Raw genomic sequence first — 19461 nt, forward strand, 5'->3', positions numbered from 1 at the left:
TGGTCTTTTTAACAGGCAGATGTATACTGGCTTCATTATTGTTACTAGTGATTATTTGTTCTTTGCCAACAGTGGGTTGAATCCAAAACCCACTGAAGTCAATAGGAAGGTTCCCAATCACTTCAGTATGCTTTGATCAGGATCTCTGAGCTTGGCACAGAACAGAGAGGAAGAAATGAACCTTGCTCCATGAATTTAACAGTTTATTGGCCCAATCCTCTCTCTGGTAGATCTTTTGAAACAAAACCCTTACTGCCCTTTTGTGTATTCTCTCCCAGGTAATATTTAATCTAGAGGAAGTGTATCACTTTATCGCATCATGAAAGCTCTCTGAACCTCTCTTAGGTTTGCACTGTCATTCAGTCTTTTCAACTGGCTGGCTATATATCAGATCTAATCCAAAGGAATTTTTTGTTCAACTTCTGCCACTCTATTTGTACAAGAGAGATCATTCCTACATTGCTTTAAGCAGAAAGCTGGCAGTAAAGATTGATATATTATTGATTGGTCTGAAAAGTTATGGAGACCTAGATAAAGGAGAGAGACAATTTGCAACTACATTGGCCTGTTGCATTGCTTTGTTTAGGAAGGAAATGGCTGGGAAGATGTTTATTGGCCATTTCATAGGCCAGCTCTTTGGCTGACGTAAATGTTTGATTTCAGTGTAGCCACACAATTGACTGCGTCTCAGGATCTGGCCCATTTTCTTTATAAGAGATAAAAGGTTCCTTTGGAATTAGTAATAATAATAATAATTAAAAGTAATATTTTCCTAGCAGATAAATTCTGTATTCAAGCAGCAGGAAGTGAGCTGTCCTCTGCCATCCCTTTCTCTCCATACCATGACTATGGCTTTGCCTATTCAGGGATTAGAACGAATGATAGCCATGAGTCTGACCCCCTACTATTAACAGGTAAATCCAGTGTTTGCATCAGTGCATCTTACTCTCACTTAAACCCCAAGTAAATGGTCCCTGTGCCAATCATGACTTACAGCATGTCTACACTCGGAGTTTGAACTCATGCGGCTAACAGTACTGGATGGAACTGGAACAAATCTCCAATGGAGCAAGACCTATTGCATCAGTATAACTCCAGCTTCCATGCAAATGTGAAATGTGTCCCTTTGGTCTATTATCTAGTAAAAGCTACTCCTAGGGAAAAGCGGAAAAGTTATGTGCAGTGGGACAATAAAATAGTGAGCCATGTTCCCCACTATGATTGACTTCAATAGGGTTTCATCTGAGTAAGTGAGAGCAGTGGAGAGCAGAGAGCAGCCATCTTGTTCACATACACAGGTGTGGTTACATTGGCGCTCACTTGGTGCTGTCCTTCTCTCTTGGCTTTCACACTGGGATGCAAGCACGTCTACAGCTTGTACAATTTCACAACCAAAGTGCATGAATGACCTTTGGCTGCCCCCATACGGAAATCAGTGTGCATCTGTGGTCTGTTCGGTCTGTCTCGTGTAGATCAACCAAACAGAATGTTACATTTTAATTTGTCCTGCGCTGTGCACAAGTGAGTCTTTTCCACAGAGCACCACCAGCTAGAATGCTGCCAACAACTCTCCTTGAGCTCTTGGGGAGCAGCAGCTAGCATGCCTGCCTCACGTTTCCATGGCCCACAAGAGGGCACACTCCAGGAGCTTCCAGCATACCTTCCTGGCCCCAGAGATGGGCTCATTGCTGAAACTTCAGTGCTACTGCTGAGTCTGCTGCCACCAGCCCCTCTAGGCCATTTATCTGTGTCAGCCCTAAGTAGGCAGAAAGGTCCAGCTCCTCAGTGGTACTTGGGCATCTAAGTCCCATTGATTTCAATTGGAGTAAGGCACCTAAATGCCATTGAGGACCTAGTCCTAGAAACCTTTGTTTGGCCAGCCCAGTTTATTTCCCACTATATTCTCGATCTAATGCTCCTCTCAAGGGCCTTCATTTTTTTCTTGTTAGCAGTCAAAGCTAAATCAAGTTGCAGATCGTACTAATTATTCCATTTTAAGACTAACAAAGTAACTCACCTCTAAATATATCTGTAACTTCCTCCATATTTAGCGGGCTTGAATCCCAGCACTTGGCATGAAAGATGCAATCTAAAGTAATTACTTGTTTTGTTGCCAAGATATAAAGTATCAGTAAACTATCTTCATTACAAGGTTAAGAAACTAAATATAACTGTGAACAGAGGTTTTAATTGAATGGGCAGTAGTTTCACACAAGGGCAAGGGATGGTTACAGATTGCCTAAAGCATACAATGCTGATGGAACAAATGCCGCTTGTAGAGGCCTTGTCTAACTTAGAGAAGTTTCATAGATTCTAAGGCCAGAAGGGACGATTGTGATCATTTAGCCTGACCTACTGTATAATACAGGCCAAAGAATTTCCCCAAAATAATTCCTACAGCAGATATTTTAGAAAAACATCCAATCTGGATTTAAACATCATCAGTGATGGAGAATCCACTACAACCCTGGATAAATTGTTCCAATGGTTACTTACTCACACCATTAAAAATGTACATCTTATTTCCAGACTGGATATGTCTAGCTTCAACTTCCAGCCATTGGATTGTGTTACACTTTTCTCTGCTAGACTGAAGAGCCCATTATTAAATATTTGTTCCCCATGTAGGTACTTACAGACCGTAAAAGTCACCCCTTAACCTTTTCTTTCTTCAGCTAAATAGACTTTTCTCCTTGAGTCTACCATTTTCCACTGAATGCATCTGATGAAGTGAGCTGTAGCTCACAAAAGCTTATGCTCAGATAAATTGGTTAGTCTCTAAGGTGCCACAAGTCCTCCTTTTCTTTCATTATAAGGAAGGTTTTCTAATCTTTAAATCATTCTTGTGGCCCTTCTCTGAACCCTCTCCAATTTATTAACTTTCTCCTTGAATTGTGGGCAGTAACTTAGCGAAGTTAGTCAGAAGTGGAGACCAATTATTACACCACTTGTCCCCCTCCCACCCATCCAAATTCATTGAAAAACACTTTGCATCCACACACACAAGTACTTCAGGCAGGTGGTTAGGACTCAGGTTTAGCTAACACTGGGGTTCTCCGACTTGTTTACAGTCTGGACTACCTCATAGTGATCTGGACAGAGATTGGCTAATGGACCCCTGCCCTTCTCATTCACAGTCACATAACAGCCTTGAGGCAACTACAGCAGTTGCTTAAAGGGAAAACAAATCATTATTTTAAGAAAGTATTTGTATGGGGAGATTTTCAAAGGATAGTTAGGCATCCAATTCTCATTGGATGCCAGTGGGAGTTGGGTACCTAGCTCTCATATGTGTCTCTGAAAATCTTCTCCTTAAAGTATCTTGAACTTCTTATAAGGTGATTTAGCAGCTAGAAACAAGAAGCCAACACCATATAACCTACCACCTCTTTAAGGACCCCCAAGTAAGTGTTCCATGGACCACAGTTTGAGAACCACTAAGGCAATAGGAACTATATCTGCCTCCATGTTAGTAGAGCACCTAACCCCACAGGGTCCCAATTCCTGGATAAATAGGAATAGATAAATATTAAATAATATGGCTATTGATAGACAAGTATATGCATGCATATCATCTATATCTATATTGATGTTACATAGAAAGTTGGCAAGATATTAGGGCTATGCATGTAGGCACAGATTCACACATACATACACCCCCCTCAACATTTGTGACTACATTTTTCTTCTAATATGGATTTTTCATTCACTTCAAACACAGATTTGGGGCTGGATCTTCTGGAGTACTGACTGTCCCCAATTCCCAATGACTTCAGTGGGAGTTGTGGGAATTCAGCACCTTCCAGAGGAGACTCTGCACCTTCCAGGATCTGGCCCACTATTAACAATATTTATTTTCAAGTACAGATACATACTAATCTTTTATCTGAAGCCTGGCTGAGCATAATCCTCTCAAGTCCTTACAGAAGTAAATAAGTGCATTTCATGCTACAGTTACTCACCTGGTGCCAATTAATCACCAGTTACATGCATTTCTCCATCATCCGTTACTGGATCATCAACCAAGGTGCTGGCTCTGATGCTGCTTTGTTCTGCATGGTATGTAATTGGCCAAAATGGAATGCATAAGCACTTTCCCAGAGTGCCTCAAATAGGACAAGCCATAAACTAGGAGAGATTTATGAAAATGTGCAGGAATGAATTACAGATGTCAAGCAGACAAACTGACTCCTAATTCCTGCTTATATAATTGTCACCACCAGGACATAAAGCATCAGCAAAAGGTTAATAACACTCAGTGCTCATGTTGATTAATTCAAAGTATTGCAAAAATCAGGTCTGAGGAATGGGAATGGCGGTGTAACCTAAATAGTTTACTGTAAAGTACCAGCTGCAGGGTGCTGGGTAATAAGCATATATGAAACATCCTCAGGAGAATGTATGTACTAAATATTAGCAGTGACCTATTAAATTGCACTTCTAATCCTCACAGTAATTGTCAGTCAGTATTTCTTCAAAACCACTTAATTTACAGGAAACGGGAACCTGTTTTACTTTTGGTTTTTAAGGAGGGAGCTTAGTTTCCTAATTTTCAATCAATACCACTCTGCACATCACCGGCGATATTCAGAACTTTTCAATTATTTTCTTTCTTCGTCGTTTGGTTGCAGCCACCAGATAACTCCATGTTTTGAGGTCATCTTGATTAAGCCATCTTGTCTTTATGATAACAAAATCAATCAATAGCTGTATTAGAATAAAATCCTGGGCCAGATCCTCAGGGCTGATGTAAATTGACATAGCCTTCTGACTTCCAGTGGAGCTACCTGGTTACACCAGCTGACGATCTGATCCCATTTTTGATAACTATAACTGCATTACAGAAGTCAGAGGGAAGGTCTGCAAAGCAGAGAACGTTTGGGACTTTGAAACCTGGGAAGGGAATGGAAGGCAGTTTGAAGTTGTATGATGATAAGCAGCTTAGCTTTGCTAAAATGCTCTAGGAATTATTTTGGGGAAGTCCTATGGCCTGTGTTATACAGGAAGTCAGACTAGATGACCACAATGGGACCTTTCTGGCCTTGAAATCTATGGAAATTGTCAGTTGTGAAATAACTAACACTGACATTTAAGTTCCCATCAGTAGGTTCAGACATAACATCTTGGTCTGAATGGAGGCAGTTTACCCTTAGAGTTATTGTTTCAGGCTGATTGAAAGCAGTGCTATATTGGTTTAAACCAGGTTTACACTGGAAGGTTTATTTATAAACATAAGGGCTACAAATGTAATTTTTTTAATACCCTTTGATGCTGAATCTAAATGTGTGAATTGTGCAGCAAGTTCCATAGCCACAGTATCGCAGAGGACACAGGACCTTGATTATGACATTATTATGGTACTAGAACTAGTAAAAGTACAGTCAGATCCTAATTTCTACAAAGTTCTGGAGACTTCTGATCTGGGGTTCTGATTTACGTCATTTCCATCCAATATGTTCCATTGTTTGAGAAGAAACTGCTGATTGAGACACAGAGGCTAGAGTTTATTTATTTATACACCGATTTTATTTATTTATAGACATTTCCATAGAAACTAGACTTGTGAGTCCTTTTCTACCAGATGTGATGTTTCATGGCTAATTAGTTTATAAAAATGACATATTTTCTAACGAGATCTGGGCAGCTAAAATTTAAAATGCTAACACCATGCTGCCTCTAGCTAGCTAGAACATGGAAAATATCGATAATAATTCCTAGCTTTTAGAGCCTGCACATATCAAAAATCTTTACACAGAAGAGGCAAGTATCATTATTCCCAATTTACCTATGGTGAAACTAAGGCATACAGAGGAAGGGCAGATAACACAGCAGATCAGAATCCATGTCTCCTGAGTCCCATGCCTTACCCACTAGGCTACATTGCCCCTCTACAGACTACTTCTTATCCAGGAAAGATCATGACCATGTAATAAAGTTCAGAACTGGACTAGCAGTAGAAGGTGAGGGAACAGGAGGCAAAAATATCTTAAAGCCAGCTTTGCATCCCTATCTCCTGAACTGTGTTGGATGGAGTCCAGGATCTGAACCCCCGTCCCATTTTTAGGCTCAGATTTACAACCCAAACATAGCTCTCCCTTTTGTTACTGACAGTAATTTAAAATGGAAATGCTGAATCATGAAGACACAATTATAAGTAAAACCATCAGCTATCAAGTGAGAGCTTTCCGCCCTACTTTTCAGCACATTGATCTGGCCACAGTTTGTTCCTTAGCTCTTGAGAAACAGAATCAGTCCTGTTTTGTTTAACGAAAAGAAAGGTGGGGGAGGTATTGGGGATTTTTTAGTCAAGAAAGAGATGTGGGTGGAACTTTATGCATAATGAAATCTATAAAACCAGCTTATTTCAAATGTTTTCTTTTTTGTCTCGGTTAATCTTAATGATCTGTGCACATTAGCTTTTTTTGCTTCCTGGTGCATGTTTGTCTAAGTGGGGGACTATATCCCAGAGATTGCATATACAGGCCTACAGAAGACCTACAAAGTTTTCATTGACTAGGCCTAATTAAACCCATGAGGTTTGGGACTATGAGTGGCACATTTCCTCTAAAGAATACATGTAATTTGCTCACGGGAGATGGAATTACCTCTTTTTCTGTTGACTTTGTTCTCCATTTGGCTTGTGCAGCATCCCCCAGGAGGATAATGGAGAGATTGTCACTTGTACACAGAGGAAAATGGGTTGATTGAATTCAAAAAGTGCAAAGTTTACTTGGAGGGGTGTGTCTCAGGGAAGGGAAAGTGTCTTAACTTTGATAGGAATCAAGTTCTTGATTTGAAAAACATTCTTTATGTGCTGGTTTGCAGGTGCTTGGCTTTGTGAATAATGGTGTGAATTTCTTTGGGAACTGAGCTAAAGCAGCCCATGAAAAGCTGTAGTTCTTTCTTTTAGCTGTTAACAAAGTGACAAGACAAACATTAGAACAGTTAACCAGGACAGGACACAATATCCCTGAGACAGAGAAAGGTTTAATTGGCTGATTAGGTGGCCCATTGCCAACCTGGCCCAAAGTCAACTGAAGGACAAACACCTGTTAAAGTTTGCCATTTAAACACATATTTATGCAATGTTTGTAAAAGCACCGGGACCAAGGCCTGAAGCTTTGTCTGGTTTTCACTCAGGAAAACTCCCACTGACTGATGAAATTTTGCTTGAGAGAGGACCGAGTCAAATCTGATTGAAGACATTAGGGCAGCAGGAGGCTGGGGGGCAGTGCTTAATAAATAGATTTTCTTCTTCTTCTTTATTATTTGTACTTCAGTAGCACCCAGGAGCCGCAGCCTGGACCAGGACCCTGTTGTACCAGAGCAGGGGTGGGGAAAGGACAGTTACCTTTTCTGTAACTGGTGTTCTTCAAGATGTGTTGCTCACGTCCATTCCATATTAGGTATGTGTGCGCTCGCCACATGCACCAGTGCCGGAGGTTTTTCCCTCAGCAGTGTGCATAGGGGACCGGCTCTGGCACCCTCTGGAGTGGTGCCAGCATGGCATGGTATAAGGGGCGCCGCCAGCTCACCCCACTCTCAGTTCCTTCTTGCCGGAAACTCCGACAGTGGGGAAGGAGGGTGGGTTGTGGAATGGATATGAGCAACACATCTTGAAGAACACCAGTTACGGAAAAGGTAACTGTCTTTTCTTCTTCGAGTGCTTGCTCATGTCCATTCCATATTAGGGGACTCCAAAGCAGTACCCCTGGAAGCAGGTAGGCGTTCACGGATGTGTAGATTGCAACACAGCTCTGCTGAACCCAGCGTCATCTCTGGCCTGCTGAGTGATGGCGTAATGAGTGGTAAACGTGTGAACAGAGGACCACGTTGTGGGTCTACAGATGTCCTAGATAGGGATGTGTGCCAGGAAGGCTGCCAAAGATGCCTGCACTCTCATCAAGTGGGCTCTGACAATCAGCAATGGCGGAACCCCCACCAGGTCATAACAGGTCCTTATGTACTAGGTTATCCAATTGGAAATCTTCTGCGAGGACACCGGAAGGCCCTTCATCCTATCCACTGTAGCGATGAAGAGTTGAGTCTATTTTTGGAAAGGCTTGGTACGTTCTAAGTAGAAAGCCAAGGCCCTCCAGACGTCCAGGGCGTGAAGACACCTCTCCTCACTGGTCTTGTGTGGTTTGGGACAAAACACTGGGAGGAAGATGTCCTGGTTCATATGGAAGGTGGAGACCACCTTTGGCAGAAATCCCGGGTGGGGTCACAACTGAACCTTATCTTTGTAGAAGACCATGTATGGCGGTACTGAGGTCAAGGCTTTAATTTCAGAGACCCGTCTTGCCGATGTCACTGCCACCAGAAACATGACCTTCTATGACAGATGGGAAAGGGAGCAGGAACCCAGTGGCTCAAAGGGCGGGCCAGAGAGCCGAGGACCAAGTTAAGATCCCACTGCAGGACAGGAGTCCATACCTGCGGGAAGAGTCTCTTGAGCCCTCTCAAGAATCTGACTGTCATGTCATGGGAAAACACCATCTGTCCTTGGATCGGCAGGTGAAAAGCCTAGATGGCCACTAGATGCATTCTAATGGAAGAGTGTGCCAGGCTCTGGTTCCTCAAATGGAGCAGGTAGTCCAAGACAGCCTAAATGGAAGAATGCGAGGGAGAGATGCCACTCTTGGATGCCCAGCAGGAAAACCTCGTCCACCTGGCCCGGTAAGTCAGTCTGGTTGAGGGCTTCCTACTCCCGAGTTGGTCCACTCCTCCAGGTTCAGCCACGCAGCATCCACGCTGAGAAGTGGAGGAACTCGAGGTTGGGGCATAGGAGCCAGCTGTGGTCCTGTGACAGCAGGTTAGGTCGGTTGGGCAGGGGCCAGGGAGGGGCCGCTAACAAGCTCATGAGTGTGTCGAACCAATGTTGGTGAGGCCACGTCAGGTGATCACGACAACCTGCACTTTGTCTCTCTTGATCTTTGCCAGGGCCCTGCTGATGAGCGGAATCGGAGGGAACGCGTACATCTGGCTCCCTGACCATGACAGGAGGAAGGCATCTGAGAGGGAGCCCTTGCTCAGACCTTGCCAAAAGCAAAACTGTTGGCATTTCCTGTTCTGTCTGATAGCGAACAGGTCCACTGGGGGAGTTCTCCACCTTTGGAAGATCATGTAGGCTATCTCTAGATGGAGTGACCACACGTGGTCAGAGGAGAAGTCCCTGCTGAGCTGTTCTGCCAGCGTATTCCTGACACCGGGAAGGTGACAAGCTTCCAGAGGGGTTTCGTGGCTGATGCAGAAGTCCCACAGACGGAGCACCTCCTGACAGAGAGCCAACGAGAGCGCTTCCCCTTGCCTGTAGATGTAGAACATCAAGACTGTGTTGTCCATCAGGACTTGTACCACCTTGCCCAACAGGTGGGGCAAGAAGACTCCGCACACCAGCTGGACTGCTCAGACCTCTTTGACATTTATGTGTAACCGCACCTCCTCCGGGGACCACATCCCCTGTGTCTGGAGGTCGCCGAGATGCGCACCCCAGCCGAGGTCTCAGGCATCCAACACCAACTCGATGGAATGAGGGGGGTTGTCAAACAGAACCCCCTCCAGGACTCTCCTGTGGTCAGTCCACCATCGCAGCAAGCTAAGTATCACCTGGGGAATGGTAACCGTCTTTTCCAGGGGGTCTCAGGACTGGGAATAGACTGCCCGCAGCCCTCGTTGCAGGGACCGTATCCGGAGCCTGGCATGGTGGACCACGTAAGTGCACGCTGCCATATGACCCAGGAGATGCAGACAGACCCTGGCAACAGTCAGAGGGACTGCGAAGACTTCCATGACGAGGTTCGTCAATGTGTGGAACCCTGCGAAGACTTCCATGACGAGGTTCGTCAATGTGTGGAACCTTTCCAGCAGCAGGAACGCCTTGAAACAGGTAGTCGAGGACCACTCCAATGAACTCTGTGCTCGAGGCCCCCAGTCCCAAAGAGCTTACAATCTAAGTATAAGACAAGTGACAACAGCCGGACACAAACAGACATATGGGGGAGGATTTGCCTCCATAACTGTAGCTTATATAACAGCTGTTTCCTGAATCCTAACAAGCAAAGTAATCCATCTGGGGATATACATTGTTCTTCCAATAACTCATAATGTGGATTATTCCCCAATAAACTGTCACAGATGCTCAGGGCCATTGAGACCTGTCATATGCATTTATCTGGACAAATAAGTCCTCAGCTGGTATAAATCAGCTTCCATTACTTCATTGGAGTGATGCCAATTTACACTAGCTGAGCAACTGTGGGCTGATCCTCTTATGTGCATCCAGTCACCCCAGTGAAATCAGTGGAGTTACACCATTACCCTACTGAAGTGAGTAGAGTTGCACCACTATAAAACTGGTTTAAATGACAGGAGACGCAGGCCTCTAGTCACCCAATTTTGATTCTGCAAATGAATTGTACGTGGGAAGCTTAAATACTTGAACATCTAGCTGGCATTTTATGTAGTGGTACAACTAATCAGATGTACAACTACAATTCATTTTGCAGGCACAAAGTACCCCTGCTAGAAAGGAAGATTTCTATCACAAGGCTCCTTTATTATGCTGTAACTCAAAGTGTAGCCAAGGCCTCAGTCAAGTACCATCTGCCATATCACTAACCCCACTTCCTTTAGTAGCCAGGATTCTTAGAGCTCTCCATTTAAATTTTGGTACAGCTTAATGCTGTATGTTGTAAGAGCTGACAGGATCACAATGCAAAGTGACATGGGCAGAGGTTATGTTCAGCATACCTTTTGGACTATATCTCCAAGGATCCTTATAAATATTTTCCACTATCCAGGGTGTTCAAGAATAAAGAATAAATATTTTCCACTATCCAGGGTGTTCAAGACAGTGCAACAGTCAGGCTTTATTTCTTCCTCTGTACTATCCCATCAATCACTTCCTGAAAGTGGCATTTTCTAAGTTCCTAGTCTATACATAAGCATATTATAACATTTGCTATTGGGAAGCTATCTGTCATAACTGGGCTTAGCAGAATTCAATTATTATTATTTTATAATTGACAGATATCCATGTTTATTTTATGCAATTGTTAATGTTTATTGATTTAAATTTTCAGTTGCACAAAATTATGAATTTTAAGCTTTATTTTTAGCAATTTACACTGTCCATTTTGAGATATTATGGGGGCAGATAATAATTGTCAGTAAATGTTTAGATTCAAAAAGTGAGCGCTCTATAATTAACACATTTTCAACATCATGTCAAAACATACCAAGTAAATATTCTTAAATCAAACTAAGTTCTCAAGCAGCATTTTTCTTACACTACATAGCTGTAAATTTCAATAATTATCAATGGAAATATTTTTTTCATCACTTTGTCTGTACAGTGAAAGTGACAGTTTGATAAAAAAAATCTTTCAACCCTAATCATAACAGGGGGAGCCTTGAATAGATATATGATCAGTAGGTACATTTCCTTTTGCAGCTGTTTGCCTATCATGTAAAAGAACCTTCATTAGAACAATGAATCTTTAATTCATGAGTGTCTGAAGAACAGAGAAGGCGATCCAATGTATTGGACACATAAAGAGAACTGACTAGGTATAGTTTCCTCACATTTCTACAGATAAAATATAGTCCATTTAGAAGGGCAGCAGCTACATCTTGTGGAAACACATGGTACTGCAGTCTTCTTCTTAGAAAAATCATGAAATCCATGAAGATTCATCACAGTAACTAGTTCCCAAAAAATGTTTAATGGAAATAATATTCAAAGAAAAATTCCAGGGAGCGATACATCTTAAGGCCACTGATAGAGCAGAGAGCTTTACACTACAAGGCTAGCTGGTTAAATCCATTGCAAATCAGACCAAAAGTCAATATCCTCCAGCCATCCCTACTGGCTAAAGTTGAAACAGGCACAGGAAATTTTTGCTGTATGTGAGGTACCTGTTCTGTGAATAACTTACTACCTTATAGGAGTCTGTCACTTTCATGACCACTAAATTAGTTTAAGTAAGGAAAACAAAACAGGTAGTAAAGCACTATGAAGAGGGAGAGCTTAATACAGGGCTGTAGGGAGGGAGAGGGGTCAAAGCTGCCTTAGCATGGACTGGTTCATGCTTGCCCTTGCAGTGTGAAGCTCTATATTGTACCCCAAGTTGCATATGAGTGGCAAAATTCCTCCCTCCAATGTTGAATGTAATAGGAAACACTGAAGGGCCTTGAGCCATATTTAAAACCGCAGCTCCTGTTTTGAAAGAACTGAATCTCAAATGCCTTTATTTTAGATTGTCACAATGGCTCCTTGAGCAAGGGTCCCGTGTTCTTTGCAAACAACTCTCCTCTCAGTCCTGACAAACTCATGTCAATCACATAAAATGACATGTGTAAGATCTCTGTTGGAAGCTTGCAACTTCTCAATGTTAATTATCCTGGCATGATGGGAAGTGGCAATTTAAGGAATAATGTAACTATATTGAAGTTTATGCCCTTAAGGTTAAGAGGAGTAATCCAGTACTTAGTGATAGCCTATTTATACCAGAGGGAGTTGGCACTGGTTAGCCAGTGATGTAATGCAATGCTCAACTGTCTACCATTGTCCCATCAACAGGAAACCTTCAAAAAAAAAAAAAAAAAAAAAAACCAATTGCAAACAATAAAACAGACAAGGGATGACCCTATGAATAAAGGCAAGAAACTGTTATATGCTAACATGAGATGGAGAAAAGGTACTTTGGATCCAATCAATCAGGAGGCATCTTGTTGATCTGGGCTGTTTTTCCATGAAAAACTGGATCCTGATTCCTGTTAAACTAGCCAGCTCTGCAGGATGAACATGGTTGTGGGGGAGGCCTACTTGGATAGGAAAGGTAACTATTAGTAAGTTTAGGCCCTAGTTTGGATTTTATGACTGTTTTGTATTGTAATCATTTTTCTGTCACTGATTTCTAGAGAAATCCTTAATTTTTCTTAAATAAATCTTTTGTTTTATTACAAGTGTTGATATAAGACAGGACTGGAGATTTAAGGTAAAACTGGGGTGTGCTGCTCCTTTGGGGCAAAGTATCTGGGATTTCTATGAATAATCAGTATCAGGGGCTGGATATCATAGGGGAATGCTTCAAGGGTATTTGGAGTGCATATCTTGTTAATGGCAAGGCAAACAGAGGGCTGGTGTAACCAGTGGGATATTGAGATCTTTAGTCCAGAGCTCCTGAGGAGATTGCCACAGCTAATGGATTAAGAGCCATGAGTGTCCAAATTTATTTTATTTACAAAATTTGAGTGAAACTTACACTTGCTCATTTATTTCAATTGACTTTTCATAGGCATGTGGTGAACCTGCTCATTCTAGTGTATTTCTAAATTAGGCAGACACTCCATATTCATAGCCAATATACAACCAACATTACGTGAAGGAACAAGTGCAAGTGAAATCTATTACTTTTTATTACTTTCCACATACATAATTAAAAAGTCACTGAACACACAAAGAAAAAGGACAGAATGAATCTGAGTGAACATATGTACAACAGTCCAAATATTAGATTTTTTCCATCTTTAAAATCAAGTCGTCACAGATTTTTGTTAGTTCATCATTTTCTTTTGCCTGTTAAGAAGACAAAGAATTAGTGAGTCAAGAACAAACTGCAACTCACATTCATATCACAAAATTGCAGTCACAGGAGTCATAGCACCTTTGGTGTTGTGTGGAACAGGAGTTCCATTACAAATGCTCAAATTCTGTAAATGCAGTAAAGACTTGGAACAAGGCATCCTAAGGAGGCATATCTTGATTAGATTTTAAAGGGACAGCTACATTACATTGTTTCCTTAACTTTCCAGGCAGTGTCTAAAATTTAGACTGTAGTCTCTACTGTTAAGGACTATTGTTAGACTGTTGTACACCCTTTTGTAAGTTCTCTTTACAACTAAATAGAAGATGCAACCATCAACATACCTATTACTGGCGCCTGTTTTTCCACTTCCTAAATGGCTGAAGCAATTCATTATGGAATTATGTTTATAGCATGAGTGATGCTGGTTCTCTAGATCAAAATGCATCTAGAACGGATGCAGTGCCATCATATTTAAGCGTCATTCCCAGGACAAGGTGTACTGTTCACTTTCAACTTGAACCTATATTTTAGTTACACCCTTTCAACAGTTCAGCTAGTATACAGTCTTGAAGTCTATATATTGTTAGTCACTTCTGAGGCTCATCTATGCAAATGAACCCATTATTCACAATAGATCCCTCTACAAGGGTAGATGGATTCCATCTCTCAGTATCAAAGGGTTCTGCCATACCAATATTTGAGACATACAATCAAGACTCCTATTTCACATTATCAGGGGGTAGCCATGTTTGTCTTTAAGGTACCACCAGACTTCTTGCTATTTCACAGTGGTACTCCTGAGAACCCCAGTTCTGATGCTAGTTTAGAACGTAGCTTATTACAAGTTTAAAACCAGTCAAGCAGCAGATACTTAAACTGACCTTTTGTTCAAGGCTTCTTTCTAGAGACTGTACCCTCATTTGTTCTTTACGCAAAGTAGCTTGCAGTGCTACAGACTCCGTCTTGGCTTTGCCCCGTACCTGGGCAATCTCTTCATTTGCTCTGGAATGAAAGTGAGCTAATGTTTAAATCTGACTTAATTCAAAACAGCTAGCAAGTTACGGTCTGAAGTCAAGTTAGGTTCTTCCACTTTAGAAGTGGTTACAATATTTCTAAGAGAGGTTTTGAGATTGAGACACTAAAGTGAAATCCTGGCCCCATTGAAGTCAAGGGGAGTTTTGCTTGTGAATTCACCCTACATATAAAGGTAAACATGAGGGACTAAGAATGAGAAAGTACTCACTGATGCAGTTTTTCTTCAGCATGTGCCTTCAGTGCTTGATATCTCTGCTCTTCCTTCTTAATCCTTGCAAGATAATCCTCAGCACATTTCTTCAGAGCCTCTTCATTCTATCCCAATATAATTGGAGAGTTCAGTTAGTGTCAAGGTGGTTGTTTGAATTTAACCTCATTACCCCATAGGCAGGCAAGACTCTACTACTGCAGGGTTTTTTTGGGGTTTTGTTTTGTTTTGTTTTTTAAACAAAAGACCTGTTCAAGAAAACAAATAGTTAAGGGACATGATAGTTCCCCTCTATTCGACACTGGTGAGGCCTCATCTGGAGTACTGTGTCCAGTTTTGGGCCCCACACTACAAGAAGGATGTGAATAAATTGGAGAGAGTCCAGCGAAGGGCAACAAAAATGATTAGGGGTCTAGAGCACATGACTTATGAGGAGAGGCTGAGGGAGCTGGGATTGTTTAGTCTGCAGAAGAGAAGAATGAGGGGGGATTTGATAGCTGCTTTCAACTACCTGAAAGGGGGTTCCAAAGAGGATGGCTCTAGACTGTTCTCAATGGTAGCAGATGACAGAATGAGGAGTAATGGTCTCAAGTTGCAATGGGGGAGGTTTAGATTGGATATTAGGAAAAACTTTTTCACTAAGAGGGTGGTGAAACACTGGAATGCGTTACCTAGGGAGGTGGTAGAATCTCCTTCCTTAGAGGTTTTTAAGGTCAGGCTTGACAAAGCCCTGGCTGGGATGATTTAACTGGGAATTGGTCCTGCTTCGAGCAGGGGGTTGGACTAGATGACCTTCTGGGGTCCCTTCCAACCCTGATATTCTATGATTCTAAGGGTATAGTTGAATGTCAGATCTTTCCTCCACACCCAGCCACTTGTTCTCACCCACCTCTGTTTAGGCTCACTTATCTTCAAAATGCCAACAAAGGAGAAATTCATCCTAGTTTGCATCCTCAACTTTGTCTCTTTCTCTCTTCTCTTACCAAAAGCCACCATGATCTTGAAATTTTTTCATTCTGTCCACTTCTATTCATTCAATCAATGTACCACCTACTCTGGCTCAAAGTAAGGCTAAATCAACCCTCTTCCAGGAAAGGCAGAAGATGATGGGGAAAATTCAGGATTTGGACCCTGCTGCAGTTGAATCAAATATTAAATATTTAATACCAAGTATGAAACCATGCAGTGCAAAAAAAGCCACTACAGTGAGATGGGAGGAGAAAAAGATAAGTCAGTTTCCCCTGAGTGAGACTTTAGAGCAAAGGCCTGGTCCACCTTGGTTCGTACAGTTCTAGCACAAGGGAGTCATGATATAAAAGTTAGGGTCTCCAAGGGCTAATGTAATAGGCAGACTTCTCCTGAACCCGAACCAGATCCTTCTAGTAGAAATTATCTTGGCCCTTGTGATCACCTAGTCTGACCTCCTGCGGCCTTGGAACCTATGAATAATCCAGAGACAGGCTCTCTTTGGACACATATCTAATCTTCTCCTCAGAGTCACTCGTTCAATTGTTCGTGATAGAAAAAGGATAGGACACTGAGCTAGTCACATTTTGATGCAACTCTCAAGACAGCCAGGAAGATGTGGAGTACTTTCAGTTAAACAAAAAAAAATTTTTTTTAAACCACGCTTACTGCATTTTAAAACATGACTTGAACCTTGTCTACCCTAACTACTGACATCTTTGAGACCTTAACCAGCCACATTTCTAGGGGGAGTCGAATTTTGACTGTGACCACCTAACACCTAGTATAAAGCGAGGTGTTTTAGAATTTCAGCTATTTCCCCAGTCTCAACGGGGCCTTAGTCTTGTTTGGGATTTGGAAGCACAGTACCAGTGTCATTCCATCATCTTACTTTGCGATAACCTTCTAAAGCTTCTTTCTGTTTTTCAAATCGTTTGAAGAGTTCAGAGAAAGACTTCTCCATGGAGTTCAGATCTGACAGAACTTGCTGTTTCTCCTCCAGCATCTTCTGGTTTTCCTTTTTTGAAAGCTCCTTCTGTTTTTGGGCATCCTCTAAAGATGAAAAAAAAAAAAATACAAGAGGGCTGGGTGTTTTTGTTTTTCTTAAAGCAAAGCACCCCGTCATCCCAGTTACTAAAGACACAGGGCCAGACATTACTGTAGCATAATGAGAACTTCCTTATGAAACCTTTAATTATTATCAGCACACGCAGCCATATTACCTTTCCTGCAGAATTCTCTTTAAAGGACCAAAGGACAAGCATCGTAGAACTGTCATTCTTGTAAATATGACTCTTCCTTAATTAGGGATTTAATCTAAATTATGCATAGCTTTAACATGCTTACTTGTAAAAGGATGACTAAATGTATACCCCAAATTAAATAGTAATAGGGGAAAAAAGCCATCAAGGTTAAAACAGAGTAAAAGAAGCTGTTAAGAGGCAAAGAGGCATCCTTTAAAAATTGGAAGTCAAATCCTATTGAGGAAAATAAAAAGGAAAAAAACTCTGGTAAATCAAGTATAAGTAGGCAAGCCAAAAAGAGCAACCAGCAAAAGACTAAACAGCAAAAATAAATAAATAAAAGTACATCAGAAGCAGGAAGCCTGCCAAATAATCAGTAAGACCACTGGACGATTGAGATACTAAAGGAACATTCAGAGAAGACAAGGCCATTGCAGAGAAGCTAAATGAATTCTTTGCTGCAATCTTCACTGCAGAGGATGGGAGGGCGATTTCCACACCTGAGCCATTCTTTAAGGGACAAATCTGAGGAACTGTCTCAGACTGAAGTCAATAGAAGTCGTTTGGGAACAATTGATAAATTAAACAGTAATGTGTGATCAGGACCAGTTTTGAAGGAACTCGTATGAAATTGCAGAACTACTGAGATATGTAATCTGTCACTTCTGTACCAGATAGCTAAGGTGACACCAATTTTTAAAAAAAGACGCAAGAGGTGATCCTGGCAATTATAGGCTGGTAAGCCTAACTTCAGTACCAAACAAATTGGTTGAAAATACAGTAAACAGAAATATCAGACTTGGATGAACACGATTTGTTGGGGAAGAGGAGAGATGTCTTTTGTAAAGGGAAATCATGCCTCATCTATTTGGATTCTTGAGGGTGGGTGGGGTGGGGAAGGAATCAACAAGCACGTCGACAAGGGTGATCCAGTTGATATAGTGTATTTGGACTTTCAGAAAGCCTTTGACAGTGTCCCTCACTAAAGGCTCTTAAGCAAAGTAAGCAGTCATGGGATAAGAGGGCAGGTCCTCTCATGGATCAGTAATTGGTTAAAAAAGACAGGAAACAAAAAGGTAGGAATAAATGGTCAATTTTCATAATGGAGAGAAATAAATAGTGTCCCCCAAGGATCTGTTCTAGGACCAGTGCTGTTCAACATATTCATAAATCTGGCAAAAGGGGTCAACAGTGAGGTGGCAAAATTTGCAGATGATTCAAAATTACTCATGACAGTTAAGTCCAAAGCTAACTGAAGAGTTACAAAGGCATCTCTTAAAACTGGGCAACTGGGAAACAAAATGGCACATGAAATTCAGTGTTGATAAATGCAAAGTATTGCACATTGGAAAATATAATCCAATCTATACATACAAAATGGTGAGGTCTAAATTAGCCATTACAACTCAAGAAAAATCTTGGGGTCATTATGGATTGTTCTCTGAAAACTTCCGCTCAATGTGCAGTGGCAGTCAAAAAAAAAAAAGCTAACAACGTTAGGAACGATTAGGAAATGGATTGATAAGACAAAATATCATAATGCTACTATATAAATCCATGGTATACCCACACCATAAACACTGTGTGCAATTCTGGTCATTCCATCTCAAAAAAGATATTAGAAATGGAAAAGGGCAACAAAAATTATTAGGGGTATGGAACAGCTTCCATCTGAGGAGAGATTAAAAAGACTGGGACTATTCATCTTAGAAAAGAGATGACTAAGGAGTGGAGGGGGTATGACAGAGGTCTATAAAATCTTGAATGGTACGGAGAAAGTGAATAAGGAAGTGTTATTTACCACTTCACGTAACACAAGAATGAGGGGTCACCCAATGAAATAGACAGCAGGTTTAAGACAAATATGAACAAATACTTCTTCACACAATGCACAGTCAGCCTGTGGAACTCATTGCCAGGGGATGTTGCAAAGGCCAAAACTATAATTGGATTAAAAAAAGAATTAGATAATTTCATGGAGTATAGGTACATCAACAGACAGTCAGGGATGTAACCATGCTTTGGTTTTCCCTAGGCCTGACTGACAGTTACTGGGACTGGATCACTTGATTGCCCTGTTCCGTTTGTTCCTTCTGAAGCATCTGTCATTGGCCACTGTCGGAAGACAGGAAACTGGGTTAGATGGACCATTGGTCTGACCTAGTATGGCCGTTCTCATATTCTTATGGACTCAAGATGCAAGCTTTTAGCTGACGTGTTAATCGATGCCTTTGCAGTTTAGAACAACAGTAGAAACAAGAAGTGTCCACCAGAGGGTTCCACTGACATTTGGTCAGAAGTGATATGGCTGTGTGTGATCTACAGATTATTGTTCTCGTTTAGTAGCAAACTGTTGAATTGCTTAGTAAGCAACTGGAACTTGTAACATCAATGGACCATCTAGAATTGAACAGCT

At 41.6% G+C, this 19461-nt stretch overlaps 1 protein-coding gene across 10 annotated transcripts in view; it reads right to left on the minus strand.

Moving 5' to 3' along the window:
• Positions 1–13404: 13404 nt before the first annotated feature.
• The window catches only part of TACC3 (transforming acidic coiled-coil containing protein 3), a 31739-nt gene continuing 25682 nt past the window's right edge, over positions 13405–19461 (minus strand). For all 10 annotated transcript variants that reach the window (XM_043544826.1, XM_043544825.1, XM_043544824.1 and 7 more), the window contains 4 exons: positions 16694–16854; positions 14836–14942; positions 14474–14594; positions 13405–13582 (listed from right to left, as the gene is read on the minus strand). In XM_043544826.1, coding sequence (XP_043400761.1) covers positions 13517–13582; positions 14474–14594; positions 14836–14942; positions 16694–16854 — 455 coding nt within the window. In that variant the 3' untranslated portion in view covers positions 13405–13516. The remainder of the gene's footprint in view (positions 13583–14473; positions 14595–14835; positions 14943–16693; positions 16855–19461) is intronic.

This window comes from Chelonia mydas, chromosome 4 (genome assembly GCF_015237465.2).
Source record: "Chelonia mydas isolate rCheMyd1 chromosome 4, rCheMyd1.pri.v2, whole genome shotgun sequence".
Classification (NCBI taxonomy): Eukaryota; Metazoa; Chordata; order Testudines; family Cheloniidae; genus Chelonia; species Chelonia mydas.